Source organism: Mastigoproctus giganteus, chromosome 3 (genome assembly GCF_048544385.1).
Source record: "Mastigoproctus giganteus isolate SK-2022 chromosome 3, ASM4854438v1, whole genome shotgun sequence".
Classification (NCBI taxonomy): domain Eukaryota; kingdom Metazoa; phylum Arthropoda; class Arachnida; order Uropygi; family Thelyphonidae; genus Mastigoproctus; species Mastigoproctus giganteus.
Window position 1 is genome coordinate 101,854,391 of NC_143577.1, and position 20,804 is coordinate 101,875,194.

The window sequence follows — 20,804 nt, forward strand, 5'->3', positions numbered from 1 at the left end:
GAAGGATTTTGACAAATCTTGATGCTAAGAAGCTCCAGGTCCTGATGGTATTTCTATGCTTGTTCTCAAAACCTGTGCTCCTGAACTTACTACTATTCTTTGCTGACTTTTTTCACTTTTTATTCCAAATGTGTTTTTCCTTCTGCTTGGAAATTTGCCCATATCCAGCCAGTTCCTAAAAAGGGTGCCAAATCCCTCCCATTATTGTCCCATTGCAAATACTTCTACTCTTTTTAAAGTAAGGGAGAAATAAATTAATTACCAGCTCTTAAAACTACCTAGAAATCTTCCGTCTAATCAACAATTGCCAGTATGGATACTGTCAGTGTCAATTCACTGGTGATATTCTGGCTTATGTTATCTATTTATGTACAAATTCAATGGAAAAATTTGGTGAAACACAAGCAGTTGCTCTTGACATCACAAAGGCTTTTGATCGTGTTTGGCATAAAGGTCTTCTAAACAAGCTTATGGTTTGCCATCCTTTTTTGTAATTGGTTATCCAGTTTTCTCTTTGATTGCTCACTTAGGGTGATAGTAGATGGCTCTCTCTGTCTTCTAACTTCTCCACTAATGCTGGTGTCCCCCAATGTTCAGTTCTTTCCTCCACCCTTTTCCTCTTGTATGTTAATGACCTTCTTCCATTGACTGGAAATCCTATCCGTAGTTTTGCCAATGATAGCACATTGCATTCCACTTTCCATTTTGAGAAACCTTGCCCTACTCAATCAGCTTAACTTCTCAAATATCCGCTACCAATTCCTTAAATGCTGATCTCCAGGTAATTCTCCAGTGAGGCAAAGACAACTTAGTTGATTTCAATCCTTCTAAAACTGTTTTCTTATATCTTGCAAAAAGGATTTTTCTGCTCCTGTGCTTATCTTTGTTGACACTCCGATTTTTAGGCAGAATGATATATCTCTTTTGGGGATTACCCTGACTTCTAATCTCTCTTGGCAAAAGCACATTACAAATATTGCTTCCTCTGTATCTAAAAAAACTTGGTTTTCTCTTTTGCTCTCAGCATTACTTTTCTTTCAAACAGCTGTTCACTGTACAAATCGCAAATCCGCCCTACCATGGAATATTGTTCCCAGATCTGGGGCGGTGCCCCCAAAACCTCTCTCAGGTGAGAGAGGTTTTGCGGGCACTGCCCCAACGGATGTTTCTCAACTCTCTGTCTTATTGATGTGTTGTTTCTGCTGCATGCCTTTTCTATGGGTACTTCCATGGGCACTGTTCTTCTGAATTGGCTTCTATAATTCCTGCTCTCTCTTTCAAAACAGTCCGAAGACGTGCTTCCGCCAGCCAACATCCATTGACTGTCCAACTTCAAACTCACAGAACCAACTTTTCATCTTCCTTGTTTATTCATTCAACTGCCGTTTCCTGGAACAGCCTTCCTTCATACGTATTTCCTAAAAATTACAGTCTACAAAAATTACAGAAGTTCAAGTCTAATGTCGATAAATATCTATCTTCGTCTTCTCAACCTCCAACCCTAGCACAGTACTGAGTTCTATAGGTTCTAATACCTCTCATGTTTGGTGTTTTCATTAAAAAAAAATATATATATATCACCCTTTCTAGTGCAGAAATGCACTAGAAAGTGCAGACTTTCTAATATAGACTATTCAACCTCAATATTCTGTGAAGCTATTAAAGCTCACAACCTTTGGAGGACACCAAATACAAGTTACTCCCCATGCCACTGTAAGCTCCTCTAAGGGAGTATTAACAGAATGGGACTTATTACTTGTATCAAAGGAGGAAATTGTCCAAGAATTACACGATCAAAAAGTCATCCAAGCAAGGAGAATCATGACCTGAAAAGATTGTACTCTCATTCCAACAAGGATAATTCTTACTTTTAGCACTCCTAACTTACCAGCATCTGTGAAAGCAAGCTACCTGCATTGCTGTGTCCAACCATACATTCCGAATCACATCAGGTGCTACAAATGCCAAAAATACAGACACTCCCAGACTGCATGTCGAAGTGAGACACTGTCCTAACTGCAGGTTAAAAGATCATAACCAATCTGATTGTGCCACTACTACTCTGCATTGCCCAAATTGTAAAGGTAACCACCCCTACCCAGCTTTCTCAAAAACATGTGAATTATGGAAGCAAGGAAAAAAAATTCAAAAATATAAAGTAAAGAACAAAGTGATATACTCAGAGGCAAGAAGACAGATAATCAAAACAGAGACAAAGTGAAAGTATGCCACAGCAGCTCAACCTTTACAGTCTGTAGGAATCCAAACTGAAGTATCGGTTCCTCCGAATATATCAATTGCGAACTGGGTACGTTCGTTGCTCCGAATATATCAATTGCGAACTGGGTACGTTCGTTGCTTTCTATTTCAAAACAGTGTCCTACATGAAAGACAAGTGAGCAGTCCAGTAATACCCCAATTACCATACCAATGGATGTTTCTTCAACAATAAAATCAAAAGTGACAGAAACCATAAAACCACAATCATCATCCACCACCGGAATAGACATCCACGAACATTATGATTCAGAAGATGGCATTTTAGAATTACATGCAACCGATGAGATGGACGTGAACCTGCCCCATCTTTCCTAAAAAAGACAAAACAAAAATAGATCGATACAAGCAAGCTACAACTAAAAAACTGTCAGAACCGAAAACAACACATAAAACCACATAATGGAAAAAATCCTTCAGTGGAATTGCAGAGGCTTTTGGAACACAAAAGACGATTTGCAGGATCTAATTGATTGGTATGAACCAGCTGGCTTAGCCTTACAGGAAACTCTTCTATGAATTTTGACGGAAAGGCACACATGAATTTCCTTACAGGAAGTGTGTCTTTCTGTCAAAAATTATACCATCTTTAGACAAGATAGGAGTATTGACACGCCAGCTCATGGAGGGGTGGCTATTATTGTCAGAAATAACATGTTTCTCTTCAGACTCCTTTTGAAGTAGTGGCAGTGCGCATTGTAATTGGTATCACCATTACAATAGCTTCTATATATCTCCCGCTTAATTTCGTTTTCTTCTCAGATGACTTAGAAAACTTAGTAGATCGGCTTCCATCTCCATTCTGCTTATTGGGTGACTTCAATGCTCATCATCTGCTATGGGGATCTCCAAAAATTGACAAAAGGAGTAAAATAATAGAATTGCTGCTTGAAGCTTACTACACAAAAAACATGTTAACCTTACTCTGTTAAACACTGGTGAACCTTATTCTGTTAAACACTGGTGAACCTTACTCTGTTAAACACCGGTGAACCTTACTCTGTTAAACACCGGTGAACCCACCTATGTCCATTTTTCTACAGGATCCATGACTGCAATAGACTTTTCAATCTGTTCTCCCTCCATATATGCCAATACGGAATGGTCAGTTCTCGATAACCCACTAAACAGAGATCATCTACCAATTCTTTGCAATATTCAAACACAAGTAAACTTGTCTCCGTTGCAGTGATCCACTTGGAAATTCCGTAAGACAAACTGGCATGAATATGCCTCCCTAATCCAGTTTGATGATGAGATAGTCCAGTTCCAGCCCATAGATAGTGTCACCAATCATATAATGAATCAGATATTACAAGCTTCAAATTCTGCAATACCTAAATCTTTGCCTGGGAAATGCAAACCACAGCAGTTACTGGTGGAATCAGGAATACACACATGCAAAACAGACAAAAAATCGAGCTTGGAATTTGTTTCACGAATTCCCTACAACTGCTAATCTTATTAACTGTAAAAGACTCAAGGCCATATTCCACCAAATAAGAAGAAAAGCAAAGAAAGATAGATGCTTGGATAAGTTTTGCTTCCACCATAAACAAGGACACAGACTAGACTCATCTGGAAGAAAATTCAAGCACTTAGCGGTAAATTTGTGCAGTCTCCAGCCTCAGTCCTAAACTGGAAAGGGCAGGAATTGTCCGCTCCAACAGAAATAGCAAATGCATTAGCTGAGTCATTCGCCAGTATATCATCAGTGTCCACATACAGCCAAACCTTCCAAAAAATTAAGGCATCTGCAGAACAACATAAAATAAACTTTTATACTAAGGCATCTCACCCATGCAGTCAGCTTCACTCTAAAGGAACTTTTGGAGTCTCTCAATGAAACATCAAGTACTGCTGCTGGTCCGGATGGAGTATGCTATATAATGTTAAAAAAGTTAAATAACAAAGCATTAAGTTCCCTGTTGAAATTCTACAACTGAATATATTTAGAAAATACTTATCTGCACTAATGGTGTCACTCAATTTAACTGGCTTTTCCAAAGCCAGGTAGGGATCATACCATATTGCATAATTACAGACTGACTAGCTGTTTAGGCAAAGTCTTAGAAAAAATGGTCCACGGCTTCTGGAAACAAACAACCTGCTATACCGAAACCAGTATGGATTTCGGAAAAACCATTCAACCTTAGATGTGATGATTAAAGCAGAAGCAAACATTTGCAATGCTTTCATAAGGTGACAACATCTGGTTATGGTCAATCTCGATATTGAGATAGGATACCACTTGGCAGTATGGTATTCTCCAGGACCTTCGTTCCTTTGGTCTTAGGGGGCAGTTACCCCAATTTATACAAAACTTCCTACACCACAGAACGTTTCAGGTCAGATATAGGAACAGTGTATCCAAATCGTTTGAACAAGAGGAGGGTGTACTGCAGGGTTCCATTCTGAGTGCAACACTATTCACAATAAGAATTATGAATATGACGCAAACGCGACATACCAAAAACAGTACAATTATACATGTTTGCTGATGACCTCATTATCTCTTGTCAGCCACAAACTATGAATGCCATTGAAAGGCAACTTCAATTATCCATAGCCAGAATAGAACCGTTGGTGCAACGGAATGGCTATTCCTTAGCAGAAAATGAACAACTGCAATTCATTTCTGTAAAATACAAAAATTACATCCAGATCCTGAAATATATTTAAAAAACAACCTGATTCCTCTTACCAACAATTTTCGTTTATTGGGTTTATATCTAGACAGTAAACTTAATTTTTCCAATCACCTTAGAACGGCCTGTCTAAAGAAAATAAACTTCTTAAGAGCTGTCCCCTCTAACTCCTGGGGTGTTGATAGACACTCCCTCTCACATCTTTATAAAACTTTAATCCGGTCCCGCTTAGATTACGGATCACCTGTCTATGACTCCACAAGAAACAGTTTATTGTTACGTCTGAATACTATTCAACATAGTACCCTAAGGATAGTTATGGGAGTCTTCAGAACATCTCCAATCCACAGACTATATTTCCTGAATGCTATCTATTCAAAATTTATTCTTCTTTTGACTTCCAGACATTTATCATTATTACAGCTAATAACTTGTCCCAGATAAGTATATGACTCCACCTTTTCAATTACTGCTCCTTCAATCATTATTTCCCTTTTTGTGGCATACTTGTTTATCATTACTTTTGTTTTAGCCATATTCATCTTTAGTCCAAAATCCTTACTAACTGTGCATAACTGATTAAGATTTTCCTCTAATTCTTTAGGATCGTGGCTTATGACCACAATGTCATCTGCAAATCATAAATGGTTTAGGTACTCTCCGTTCACATTGACTCCTTTCTGCAACCAGTCTAATCTTCTGAAAGCTTCCTCAAGGGCAGCAGTAAACAGCTTCAGAGATATTGTGTCTCCTTGTCTAACTCCTTTCTCGATTTTAAATTTCCTACTGTTTTTGTCTAGTCTAATAAAGGAGGTAGCACTCTCATATATTTTCTTCAAAATCATAATATATGGGGTATCTATGCCTTGTCTTTGCAGTGCCCGAAACATTGCCTTATGCTGTTTGGAGTCAAATGCCTTTTCATAATCCACAAATGCCAGGCATGATGGTGTTTTATATTCATTTGCTTTCTCCATTAGCTGTGATATTATGTGAAGGTGATCCATAGTTGAGAGTCCTGTCCTAAAGCCAGCTTGCTCTTTCGGTTGATTCTCATCAAGTATTCTTTCTAATTTGTTAGTAATGACCCTTCAATGTATCAGTTATCAACTGGGCAATTTCATCCCCTCTTTTGTTGCTACAGTCTGCAAACAACTTGAAATCTTTCTTGAATCTCATACTGCATTTCTTTTAAAAGTATGTATCTCAAAAGAAATGTCGTTTGTTTCAATATGGGAGAAATCTGGTGTGGCATCTACTATTACTGCAAAGTACTTTGCAGATTGCCTCTCCAGCAAAATGTGTTGTTTCACAATAATTGAGCATTCTGCAATAAATTCATTTTGTGAGTCAGGGGACAGATAATGAACTTGAAGCTGCTCACTCCTTTTCTATGACTCCTCTACACTTAGCACATGTTCCTGAAGGATGGGGTCCCACTTGGAGAGCAGCTCAATGAGTCCTAAAAAAAGTGTCCATTGTTTGAATCACTAATTCGATGCGATGAACCAGTGAATGCCAGACCACGTTCTCCCAAGAAGAGCACAATGTTGATGATCCGTTTTAAAAGATTGTACCATTTCACAGCTTCAGTTTTGATCGACGCTTCTAAGAAGGTGTCAACTCCTATCCCAGACAGCAGGTGCCTTTCTAGTTCTCTCCAAGCTAGGTAACATTCTCTGTGACTATTGCCTTTTTCATATTTTGCGATCCTGTAGGAAAGTTTCTGCCACTTCCCATTAGAATCCAAGCCTTCAGCAGATACCAGTGCAGATTTAGATGCAGAAGTACTCGTCTTGAGACTATTGACTGTCTTGTGCCAAAATAATAGACATGGAAAGCAATATAAAGCTTGTTTCTGTTGACTCCAGACAAGCCAGTCTCTTACATGTAGTTCTCTATTGGTGCTTTAAAATTTCAGTATGCTTTCTGGGAAAACTTGATTGCAGGTATCTTTTGGGAATTTTTTAGGCAGAGGGATGTGACCATTCGTAACATACTTTTCTATTTCCTTTTGAGGTGGAAACTCAGTTGTGATACATCCAATGTCAAGGCCTACATTATTACTTCTCTCATTTTCCAAATTCACTTCAACATGTGCCTGTATTTATGTCTGTCTGTCTGTCTGTTTCTTTCTGTTTTCCATTTTCATTTTCTGCATCTGCCCCTTCATCAAAATCTTGTGCATGATTACCCAAATCACCTGCTCCTTGTTTTGGGGATGAGGTTTCCAACAGTTTCTTCTTGCTCCAATTCTATAGGTGAGTTCAGTGAAAAAATTTTTGAAGCTGCATTTAATCCAAATTGAAAGAGGGTTTGTTAATCCCTTTTTTTCATATTCCTCTCATTCTTTCTGGTCTTTTCTTTTCTGGGCTCCTGATTTGTGAGAATACATTTTGGAGAGATGATTTATAATTTATACTTTTATATCTGAAAAAAGGAAAAAACAATAAGACAAAAAATATTATATACTAATAATTTAGTAGTACTAGTAGAGGTAGCAGTGGTAGTAAACTAGTATTACTAGCAGTATTAGTACTGCAATAATTAATGTGATGTACATGTTCATTTAAGAGAACATGCTACTATAGCTAAGTTCAAGCAATGTCAACATACAACAGCCAATGATAAAAGCCATTCCAATTTTTAATATTGTATATTAATATATACTTTACTTTTTCATGATTCACATACAAATTGCATACCTACTTAATTTCTTTGTAGCATAAAAATCACTGGCTTATCAGAACATACAATATGTGATGCCTGATCTTTTGAATATGCTTAGCCAAGCTGGTGATCATAGTTATGATCATTAGGCCACAAACGTTCCATAGATAAGCTATGAACTTTGCAATAACGTGTAATATAGGTTACAGTTAATACTTTGGCTCTCGGGCCCCCTTTTGAACCCCGGATCTGGGTACGATGTATCCCTGCACCCCCTATCATAGGCCCTGCCCCCAGGTCCTTTTCATTCTCCAATACCCTGAGTGTAGTACTACACAGTTGGTACATTACTCTGGGGTTACTGCTTCCCATATGCAGTACTTTACCAATGGCTTAATGGCCAACAAAAGAAAAAATTCAACAGTTAAAGAAAAGTTTTGGTAATGTTATTTAATTTAAAACAATATTAGTAATTTTATGCCAATTTTCAAGTAACAATAATTTCTGAAGTGAGTATAATCCCAAACCCCTAATCCATCTCAGGAGAGAATGAGTATTCCCTGAAGACAGTGATGTCAGAAAAAAAATTAACACAGAGAACTGTTTATTATCTAAATATTTGTTTTGTTTTGTTTAAATATCTGGTCCCATTATTAAAAAAAAAAAAAAAAAACCCTCTCTTCATGAAAATAAAAATATAATTTATTTTACTGTTTAACTACTTTAAGGAGCTTATATCAGTAAACGTTACAGATTTAGGAATGAACTAAGAAAATTTGGAAACAGTGCCATACCTTATATCCCGGTCCTACAGATTGTTGCCATTAACTAAACATTGGTTTGAAGGAAACAAAGACTTGCATATTTTATATGCTTTGGTATATATAGAGCCTTACTGAAGGTGTAGTTACACATCACTATAAAGCAGTGCCTAGAAAAAAAATAATTGAAATAAAATAAATAATTTTATATTTTTCTGTTCCAGAATTTGCACATTACAGTACAATACAGTTTCAGAGCCAGACCTCTAAGATTTTGCTTGTACATAAGAACTAAAAATGTGTAAGTCTTTTCTTCAGTGTTAATAGAAAAACAATAATAAATTGTTTTTTTTATTTTCATACAGAGAAGTGATGACCTAGAGTAGGATCAGCTTAATGCATATGGCATTGTTTCCATAATTTCTTAGTTTATTCGTGAATTCTAAATTTGTTAATTTAAGTTCCATACAGTAGTCAATAATAAATTGTTTTTTTTATTTTCATACAGAGAAGTGTTTATTATTTAATCTCTCTCTCTCTTGCTCTCCCCCATTCCCTCTCTATTTCATCTTCCCAGTTTCCTACTATGCAGCTGTACTGTATATATCTAATTACTTTCTACTTACTGAAGGAGGTCCCAAGATGAAGGTATATAATGTATAGCATTTCATATATATATTAAGATTATATCAACTTTTTTACCATAAAGCTATTAATGCTTCACTAAAGCAAAGTGTAGTATATATTCTTAATTTTGAGCATTTTCTTTAAATTTGATGAGATAATGAGAATTTTAGTGTATGTTGTAAATCTGCAAGCTTGATATTGTTTACTCTCGTTTCAATTTTAGGACCTGGAGTTGATGTGCCAGCTCCTGATATGGGAACAGGAGAGAGAGAAATGAGCTGGATTGCTGATACATATGCCCAAACAATTGGTAAAATATAATAAATTAAAAAACAAAAAAATTGTTTAACAAATATTTTTTTTATTAATATTTTTTAACAAAAAATATGTTAAAAATATTAAAAATATTCATTAAAAATAAAAAACAAAATATATCTTAACAAAAAATATAATTAAAATCAAGATTTTATTTTATATTTAGGAACTGACTAAATAACAAAAGTTAAGGTGAGCTGCTTTCTTTTTTTTAAATTAGTCCATAGCCGAGTGGTCAGGAGCTGGAGTGCAGTAACGCATGCTCTTTGAGTAGACCGGGGTTCAAGCCTCTGACTGCTAAATACTGTTGATCTGCCAACCCACGCTGGACCAGTGCGGCAGATTATGGTCTATTTTCCTCAACGTGAATCATTGAGGAGACTTCCATCCTGCACTGGATTGATAATGGCCACAGTTTACTTTTTAGCTTTTTTCATAATGGCAAATGAAGCAAGCTTAATACAAATTCAACATCAACCAAAAAAAAAAACCCTTCCTGCATCACCTATCCATCTCTCTAATAATTCATCTAATTTCGTTAAATTTATTCAAACTATTCACTTCCATAATCCTAAATGGAAATTTGTTTGAACAATCAACTACCTAGGCTGAAAGTGAATATTCCCACATCTGATCAGCCATCCTTTCTCAATTTAAATTTATGCCCCCTTACATGTATTTCTTTAGCCAGAGTAAGATGCCATCAGCATTTAGCTTATTCAATTCATGAAAATCTTTGAACACATCAATCAGATCTCCCTGTAGATACCTAGTTTTTATGGAGCTGTAATTATTATTAGCCATATGGTGCAAGGAAGCCTGAAGCTTATGCTGCACCGGCCAAAAAAAAAATTTTCCCTATTACCCTGAGAGGGAGAAAAGTAGAAAGGAATCATCAAGAAAGGGAAGAATTATGATATCCAGCTGAGAACCCTGGGTGTGCCAAGCCCATACTCACCAAATTGAGTCTGAAGTCTTCTTGATAACAGTACCCCTCACTAACCTCACTAATTTTGTTCCGCCTCAATAATCTCTTTACTCTTTTCTGAATTTATTCCAACAGATCCACATACTTCCTAAAATGAGACTTCCGAGTCTGTATGCAGTACTCAATGTGTGGTCTAAACCACTACCTTATACATTGGAATAATTACCTCCTTATCTCCACTGGCAAAATTCCTGTATATCATTGACAGAAACCCATGAACTGTCTTTTGCAGCCTGTCTCTGCACTGTGCAGAGAGAACTTCATGTCTCACTGCACAATTACTCTGGGTTCGAGAGTAGACGTAGTAGCAAGCAGACATGCATGGGCATGGAGTCCACTTGATTAGTATATGGCGGAAAGTGTTCAACACTACTATTGCAGACTTTGGATTTTTGGAGCATTTCAACATGGATTTCCTGACTCTAAAGACATACACAGATGATGGAATGTAAAATAAACAAGGTGTGTTTGTTTTAATTGGTTTTGTGGTATTTTTGGTTTTCCAGCATATTTTTGACTGATACAATGATTACTGTGGCGATTGTATGGTACCAACACCGTATTTTTGATCACTTGTAAATCAAAAATTACTCGTTATTTTGTAATAAAATATTGTTGTAGAGGCTTTTTAAATGACTGGGAGTTTGATTATAACTAAAAATTTGACTTAATTTTGATATTTAATGGACTTTTCTTTGTTTCTGACGAAACTTCTTCTTCTTTGGCATTATAACTCAGGGTGGATCTTTGCCTTCTCAACAATGTTCCACCAATAAGCCCTCCCAGATGTCAAACTTCTCCAACTTCTTATTCTCATGATCTTTAAGTTTTCTTCTACGTCATCTATCTTTTCCATGTCTTCCTCTTGCCCTCCTACCAGTAGGTTTCCATTTTATTATCCTTCTAGTTGTGCTGCTGTCATCCATTCTCATAACATGTTCCAACCAGGCAAGTCTCTGGCTCTTCACAAATCTGATGGTGTCCACACCCTGAATAAGATTGTCAAGTTCATGGTTCCTTCTGCTCCTCCTGGATCCATCAACATCTTGTACAGGCCTAAAGACTTTTCACAAAATTGTACGCTTGAACACTCTCAACAACTGCTCATCTTTACTGTTAATGTCCAGGCTTCACAACCATATGTTACAACTGGTCTAATGAGACTTTTGTATATTCTTAATTTTAAATGTCTGTTCAATACTCTGGACTTCATCATTAGTTTTTCATGTGCATAGAAGCATCTGTTTCCACTCAGGATGCATGACTTAATTTCATTAGTAATAGAGTTGGACTGGTTTATCTGCAAACCGAGATAGGCAATATTTTGAACATGCTCAAATGAGAAGCTGCTTATTCTTAAATTTGCCTTGTTATCTGCCATTCTCCAAACTTCCATATATTTTGTCTTCGCTTCATTTATTTAATGAAGCGAAGACAAACTTTGTGCTTCATTTATTTAATGAAGCACAAAGAAGAGGTGTGCTTCTTTTTGCTTCACTATCCATCCTGGCCACTGTTTCCTCCAGTGCTCCTTTAGTCTTACTGATAATAGTGACATCATCAGCATATGAACAGACCTGCACTGTCTTTGTGCAGGTCTGTCCAGTCACTTCTAATTTTCTGACAGCCGCCTCTAAAACCAAGTTAAATAACACAGTAGAGAGTGCATTGCCCTGTCTAATACGAAACTAAAATCTTATAATGTTAAAGGGAATCGTCAAACTTATTGTCAATTCTCACACTGGTTTAGAGCCTGCCAGGGTTGTTTTTATGAGCTTAACAATCTTTGCAGGTATGCTCAGGAGAAGGAGATCATTTATCATTTCCTCTCTGTTGAGTGAATCAAAAGCTTGTTCGGAATCTACATATAGGTTTAATAAGTGTACAGGAATACCTTGCATAGCGCGGTTTTCGCTATAGCGTGGTTTACAAATTGAAAAAAAATTAACTGCTTTACACACCAACATAGGCCAATGCATTATGGATTCAAGGCCATTCTGACTGTTGTTGAAACTCCCATTATATATGGACTCTGCTAGCATTCATACATTAGTAAAAATTCTAGATTCCGAGCGGTGAGGTCATTCATTGTACGTAAGCTGTACAAATATTTTTCACTGTGTATTTTTATTAAAGATTACTTTTTAAAAAATTACACCTTTATACGCAAATATGAGTGGAAAGAAGAAATGTAATGGCGTTGCGTGTTCTTCTAGATCCAAACATCGAACGAGGTATGAAAGTAAGGCAGGCATTGCAAAATGACATTCAATGTTATAAAGAGATGTATGCAGATAAAAAGAAGAAAAAACTGTGCAAACTAAGCTGATCAGTTATTTTTCAAAATAAAAATACAATACATATATTCTTCACTTATATTCTTTTGGTATGTACATACTGCAATAAAAATCATTTACACTATACTTACTAGTATTTTTCATTTTTATCATTTTAGTTTCTTTTTTTGCAAGAACTTCGTGTGCATCAGGTTATAGTAAACAAACACCTTATATTTTTGCAACTCGACCCATATAATCAAATTGTTGGAATGCATTACATTAAAATACATACTATAATAATAATAATACCTCGATCAGCATGGTTTCGCATAGCGCAGTATTTTTTTGGCTAACCATGCTATGCGAGGTATTCCTGTATATTATATATAGGAATGCTTTTTCCTATATCTGCCTCAAGATGAAAATGTGGTCAGTTGTTGAGCAATTGGGTCTGAAACCACATTAATATTCTCCAATGATTTTCTCTGAATATGCTGCCAGTCTGTTATAAATAACTCCCGACAAAATCTTGTATGTTACGCTCAGCAATGTAATACCTCTATGGTTAGAACAAAGCAGTTTATCACCCTTCTTGTGAATTGGCTGTATGATTCCAAGTGTCCATTCATCTGGGATTTTTTCCTCAGATCATATTAATAGTATCAGATTATGTATTCTTCTCCATAGTGTCACTCCACCGTTCTTGAGCAACTCTACAGTTATTCCATCAGCTCCTGGTGCTTTAAAGTCCTTTAAGCACTTAACTTTTTGAATTTCTTCGGAGCTAGGGTCTTCAATATCCTTAATAGTATCCTGAATAGTGTTAGTGATACATAGAACATCATCTAAGTATCTTCCATAATAACTTGTGGTAAAAATGGGTTCAAATATACACATTCAATCATGGAAACGTATACTTTGCAACTGCCTTGCCATCACTGCAACACCAGGGTGCCTGCCCACCCACAAAGAGGAGCCAATCAGCTCAGGCGCCTCTGTAGCCAGGTGGGCAGGAGCAGCAGTGCATAACACACGCTTCTTGATTAGACGGGGGTTCGAGCCCGTGACCACCAAATACGGAGGATGCGGAAAGGTCAGGGAATGACCACCGCATATCCCCGGAGCAATATGGCCTTAGTTGCTAATGCTCCTTAAATCCAAAAGTAGTAGTAGGCCAATCAGCTCCGAAATGGTGCCGTCTGGGTTGTGGCATCCGCTGAGAATAAGTAACAATAGTCTTCTCCTATGGTGAAGAGTTACTTATTTGAGATAATGCAATACCATGGCAACTCATTGTGAAGATATACATAATGATGTCAATCTTATAACTGTTTAGTAGTTAGCTGCGAACAGATCTGATGCATTTGCACTAACTTGTAAGCATGTTAACTCACTACGCAATTGAGGCTTTTGCCCTAAAATGCGAAGATATTTGCAATATAAAACTTTTTAACCATTTTTAGAATTTTAAATTACTCAATTGGACTTCTGTTTAACGAAAAACCCTTTATATCAAAGAGAAATTATGGGAGTGAAGTTCAAAAATATGTAATTAATGATATTGAAATTTCATGAGTATTTAATGCAAAAACTTTGGAGCCTACAGGCCAGTGAGGCTCCTGGGGTTGATATTTGCATATAACCTATGGTCTTAAGGGATGCAGCAAGTGAGTGCACTGAACCATTAAAGCTAATTATGAGAACATCACTGGACTCAGGAGTGATTCCGTTGGATTGAAAAAGTGCCAGTGTATCTGTAATACATAAGGGCAGTTTTAAGAGTGTAGTGGGAAATTACCGACCATCAGTCTAACTTCAGTAATAGGGAAAATCATGGAGGCAATGAACAAGGATGGAATTCAGGATTGTTCAGATAGAAATGGAATTCTGAAGGATACTCAGCATGGTTTTGTAAAGGAAAAATAATGTTTAACTAATCTAGTTAGATCGTAGGTATAGCTTAGCTTAATTATCAGCACTCACCTCATAGTAATCCGCTTAGTTTGATGAAAGTTTCAGCATGTACATAGTAGTTATGAAATTCTAAAATTCCGATTAGCAGCTATTTTTAACTTACAAAGAAATTATGAATTTAAAAATTAGAAATTACTAAATTATGAGCTTTAAAATTATTAAAATTTTAAGAAAGGAATTAAGAAAGGAAAGTGCACATTCCATTCTAAAGTTGTCTAATTAAAATTATGTGTTAAAAATAAAATAATAGTGAGATAAAATCGTGCGCGGCTATCAGCTTTTATCTCACTGTTATTTTATTTTTGCTTCAGGGCTGGAGGTAGAGGGTTGTGATAAATAGTTATTCCTCAGATTGGGTTGATGTAAGAAGTGGGGTTCCCCAAGGATCAGTATTAGGATCACTGTTGTTTTTGATTTTCATAAATGATGTCAATGAAGGGATAGTGTGTGACATCTAAATTTTCAGATGATGTAAAGATTGATAGAGTAGTTAATGATCACTGCCAAGCAGAACTTCTCAGTGACCTAGAATGGTTAGAAAAATGGCAGCTATGCTTTAATCCAGCAAAGGGTGGAGGAAAGTGCATTGGGTGTTACGATATGGTCAGACATGAAGTTCTGCAAGCATTGTAGACAGGTTGCAAGGAAGGCCCACCCACGGTGTCCTATTGATTTATCAAACATTTGCTAGTAGAAATAAGAATGTCATAATTCCATTATGTAAGGCTGTTGTTAGACCACACTTGGAATATGGAGACCACACCTAAAGAAAGATATTGAGCTTCCTGAAAGGGTCCAAAGAGGGGTAACTCGCCTGGTGAGTTCAGCAAGAGGGCATCCATATGAGGAAAGACTTCAAATATGTGGGTTGCAAAGCTTGGAAACTAGGCACCTTAGAGGAGACTTGACTGAGGAGTTTAAGGCTCTGAGAGGCATAAGTAAAATGGACGAGGACGAAAATTTCACGGTTATAAATGATTCTAGAACTAGGAGCCATAAATTCAATTACGTGGGAGATGTTTAGACTGGATTTCAGTTTTATTTTAGCCAGCGAGTTATAAATTACTGGAATAAGTTACCTACATGGGTTGTAGAGGCTGACAGTTTGGGGAATTCAAAGGTCAGCTGGATAGTTACCGATGGGAGGAGGGAAATTCATAGATTGTCTATTTCCTTTTCTCTTTTTAATTATTTATTTTTTAAAATTTTCTCTTCTTATTATTATTTTCTTCTTTTTTTTTGGCTGGTGCAGCATAAGCCATAGGGTTGCTTGCTCCATGTGGCCATTGTTAATACTAATACTAATTCCTTTATAGCTAATTTTTCTATTTAGCAAATTTTTTTAAATTCCTCTTGATAATTACATTTAAAATAGTTTCCATTGAGTGAAAAATTTTCATATAACGAACGGATTAGGAGAGAATTAAGGGTATGCCCTCATCATGCTTCTGGCCTTCAGGAAATTTTGGCAGTTAGTTTATTCAATTTATTCTGCTGCTAAGCATGAATTAAGAGAGTTACCGTTCTACAACTTACTGGTACTTGTAAAACTTATCTGACCACTTGTCCAACATACCAAGAAGTTGCCCTGGTGAACTGTGAGCTGATCAAGGGATATTTCCAAATTCTCTAACAGGGCACTATTGTAAATGCTTTAGAGATTTAGAAGAAAGAGAAAGTATCCTTTGAAAAGCAGTCTTAGTTTTTACTAGAGGAGATGTCCATCTTTAATGACATCATAATTACTTCGGTGCTACGAGGTGGAATTCGAAAATTTTTCCATACTGCAAACAAGTAATGAACACTTTCTCGAATGATACTTGAAGACCCACCAAATGAAATTATTTTTATGAAAAAAACATGTGGTGCCATCCAGCAGCAAAATAAAAAAAATAAGTAAATAATGGAGTTTGGCCTGCAGAAAGGATCATGGGAAATGCAAAGAAATTATCAGAGTCCGGTCTGTGCAAGGATTATGGGAAACAGCCATCAGAAAAACATATCAGAGCACAGGGTGAAGAGTCACATGGTTTCTCAAAGGATCATGCAAAGCAGCCAGTGCCCTTGGCGGCAAAACGACACAGGAGTCTGGGAAATGCGAGTGACATGATCGATGACATTATCCACGCAAAAGAATCGCAGGAGATAGGTGGCACCCCTACTAGGCAGCAGTTGCATTTAAAATTGGTTCAAATCACCAGTACCCCTACTTCCTTCTAGAGAGCCGGTTATTAAAAATTTACAAGCACACTCCTGAATAAAGGATTCCATCCCTATAAGAATAAGTTCACTGACACAGTCTGAGCAAATGTTGACATCAGAAGATTTGAAAAGTAATCAAAGGAAATATCTTGCAGATTATCCCATTTTGCATTCTTGTAATGCCAGACAACTTGAGGTTGAGAATAACCACGAGAGAAAGATTGCATTGGAGAAGAGACCACACCAAGTTGTGATCTCAACCCTGTACTTAGAAGGGGTGTTTGTGAGAAAAAGATCAAGTGTGTTGGCTGTGTGGTTAGCATTGTCTGGTATTCTGGTAGGTAAATGAACAATCTCTGAAAGGTTGTTAGTAATTGCAAATGCTTTGGCTTCTTGACCAGCTGGGTCTGTGTGACTAGAAAATGGAAGCAGACTAGAGTTGTGAATATAAAAATCACCAAGGGAAATTGCCTGTTTGGAAAGTTGGAATGGAGAAAGTCGTTTCAAAGCGAGGAAGGCAAAGAGTTGCAAGTGATTAGTGGATTTGGGAGAACAATAGAGGCAACAGATGAATTTGACAGAATGTGGTAGAGAGATTTTAAGCCAGAGAAGGTCGAAAAGAGGAGATTTCAAATTATTGGAGACTAGGCACCTGCAAGGTGATCTGATTGAGGTGTATAAGGCTTTGAATGGGTTGAGCAGATTCAATTCTGGTGGAATTGTTCCTCTTGCTCAGATTACAAATTTGAAGGGGCATAAATTCAAATTGAGGAAAGACAATTGTAGAATAGATGTGCGGAAATTTGCCTTTAGCCAGCAGGTAGTTGATTGCTGGAACAAACTTCCATCTGTTGTGGAAGTTGATAGCTTAAATAAATTCAAGGAGGAACTGGACAAATGTTTAGAGGAAATGGATGTGTGAAATGTTTTTTTTTTTTTTTTTTTGGCTGATGCTACATAAGCTTGCTTTCTTGCATCACATACCTTGATTATTATTACTACTACTACTACTATAATCTCTGACAGTGAATATCAGAGTGGATGTATGTATAAGTGCCACCTTTGAAGCAAAAGGAATCATACTGTAAATAATTTAGTGAATAACTGATGTGAGCAGTGGTTAATTCAAATGATAATTTGGTTTCTGTCAGAAAAAGTATGTGGGGTTTGGCAACTGTAAGTGGAAATGGACATTATTTAGATTGGAACTGAGATCACATATATTTGTGAAATGAATGAGGAAATATTACATACATTAATATATTAATAATTATTATATTTTGTTGCATTAAGGGACACTGCTCTTCCTGCACTAATATTATTAGTGAAGTCTCCCTTGGTTCAATCCCAGGCATATTGTTGTTTTCTATATTTATTAATGATATGGATGAAATTGTATCAGTCTTAATGTCTACGTTTCCAGATGATACAAAGATTTGCAGGATGGTTAAAGATAGTAATCACCAAGTTGAATTAATTGACAAATTGCATGGTATTGCATAAGGGTAGCAGTAACCCCACATTAACAGTACCGACTTTGTGGTACTACACTCAAAAATATCAGAAATATCAAAAGTATCAGAAAAATAAAAATGTCCTGGGGACATTTCTACTAGAATTTTTCTAGTAGGGATAATGAGATTATTACCCTGTTATACAAGACAGTGGTTAGGCTGCATCTTGAGTATTGCATACTGGTCTGGAGGCCTCATTTTGGGAAGGATGTTGATCTGTTAGAACAGGTGAAGAGAAAGGTAATGAGATTGGTGAAGGGAACAAAAGGTGGTCTTACCAAGAAAGGCTCCATTTCTTGCAGTGTCTGAAGACTTGGCACCTATATTATGATTTCATCGAGCAAACGCAATACTCATGGGATTCTTCCTCGTGCTCACACTACACACATAAGGAGCATAAATTTAAATCGAGGAAGAGTGGTTGGCAGATAGATGAGCAGAGTGGGTGATTGATCGTTGCAACATGTTTGTGGAAATAGGTAGTTTGAATAAATTTAAGAAAGAACTATGCAAATTATTGGAGGGAATTGATGTGCAAAGTTGGTGTTTTTTTTTTTTTTTTTTTTTTTTGGCAAAGAACTATGCAAATTATTGGAGGGAATTGATGTGCAAAGTTGGTGTTTTTTTTTTTTTTTTTTGGCTGATGCTTTATAAACTTGCTTTCTTGCATCATTTGTTAATTCTAATATGGTGAAACCTCCTTTAACGGACACCCCCTTGTTGTGGACACTCGGGCGTGGATCCTGGCCATAAGTATTTGATATTACATGTTAAGTGGCCTCTTCAAACAAGACACTTTGATAGCTGTTCTTTTTGATTTTTTAACCTCCCTTCAGTGGATATTTAGATGTTTTCTATGGGTAACATTTTGGATAAACGTGTTCATTGTGGGTGACACACATACTCATTTTCATAGGTCTTCGTTTGGCTACAAAGGCAAGTGAACGTCAAGGTCATTACGGTAACAGTGACACTAATTAAACTTCTGATAACCACAGATTACTTACAGAGTAGGTTGCAAAATATATTTTTAATATATACTTGTCACTGCTGATATAGAATTTAAAAACTTTGTTTTTACTGTCAGAAGCAATTCCATTGCCTTGTGCATCACTTAGCATGGCAGTAAAATTGTATACCTGAGAGAAGTTTTTGCTGAGAGAGAGAGAGAGAGAGAGAGAGAGAGAGAGAGAGAGAGAGAGAGAGAGAGGTTTAGTGTGAATGTGAGAATACAGTTTTAATACATTACTCTATAATATATAGAAATAAAGAGGAATTTACCTCAATGCTTTTTTGTAGAATACTTCACCATGACACACTCCTGAATTCAATCGGACGTAAAATTATTACTCAATGGCTTCCTTCCCTCAAAGACATATGAATGGTCCGACTTATCCACGATCAATAGTCAAGATCTCTCAACCTGACTCATCTCTCATCAAACCACCAACACACAACTCTGAGTGCCAGAAGACGTTATGTCTAATAATAAAATCATCAAAATGATCGCCGTGTAAAAAAGTTAAAATCACTGAATTAGTTAAACCAATTTTGAACAACTTCCTTCCTATAGCTGGCCGGGTTTTTCAACGGTCTGTCTTGGTCACAAGATAGAAGTAATATGAAGTTAGTTACTGGGAATTTCTAAAACATCCGGGATTATTTAATATCTTAGCACATGTGTGCAAACGACCATGAATCCGATATGAGAAATGGGCAACTTACATTAATGTAATTCTCCTGTAATTTGATTTCCAGAGTTTCTGCGATTAATAATTTAATGTAGTTTCTTTGTATATTAAGTATATTGGACTTGTCAGATAAAATGGTGTGAATTTCGCTGATGTCATGGCAAGCTAATTCTGATGCATCTGCCCTAGCCGCACGTACTTGAAGCTAAACGTTTCATTCTCATATTCTCATATACTTGTATACTATGTCGTTTATCTGTGTTGAAAATGATGAAAGTATTGATCGATTATTTAGTTAAGTATATAATTTTCAAATGGGTCTAGACACAATTTTAGGTTCCATATCCCTGAAAAGTCTGTTAAGTTGTTTGTGCCATTGTTTGATATATGGAACAGAAATAAAGTATTTCTTGGAATTATTGCTATTGACTAAAGTTTTCACTTGTAGCTTATTTTTAGCTTGTATTTTAATCTGGTCAATGATAGAAACAGGATAACCTCTATTTGAAAATCTATCAGTTAGTGTTTAGATTTCATTGGTTAATGATAACTCCAGCGTTGAATATGCGTTCAGAAATTGGTTGAAAATAATAGATCATTTATAAGCAAGTGGATGATAGCTGTTGTAATGAAGCAACATGCTCGTATTTGTTGGTTTCTGATAGATATTAAATTGGATACTGTTAATGTGATGGGCGTGTGTTATTTTTTTTTATTTATTTATTTTTTTTTTAGGAGCATTAGCAACTAAGGCCATATTGCTCTGGGGATATGCGGTGGTCATTCCCTGACCTTTCCACATCCTCCGTAGTTGGTGGGCACAGGCTCTAACCCCGGTCTAATCGAGAAGCATGTGCT

The 20,804-nt window shown here is 36.5% G+C and overlaps 1 protein-coding gene across 3 annotated transcripts in view; it reads left to right on the plus strand.

Moving 5' to 3' along the window:
* The window catches only part of LOC150088191 (glutamate dehydrogenase, mitochondrial-like), a 246,195-nt gene that overhangs the window by 47,154 nt on the left and 178,237 nt on the right, over positions 1-20,804 (plus strand). For all 3 annotated transcript variants that reach the window (XM_090369374.1, XM_090369372.1, XM_090369371.1), the window contains exon 3: positions 9,207-9,293. In XM_090369374.1, coding sequence (XP_090225500.1) covers positions 9,207-9,293 — 87 coding nt within the window. The remainder of the gene's footprint in view (positions 1-9,206; positions 9,294-20,804) is intronic.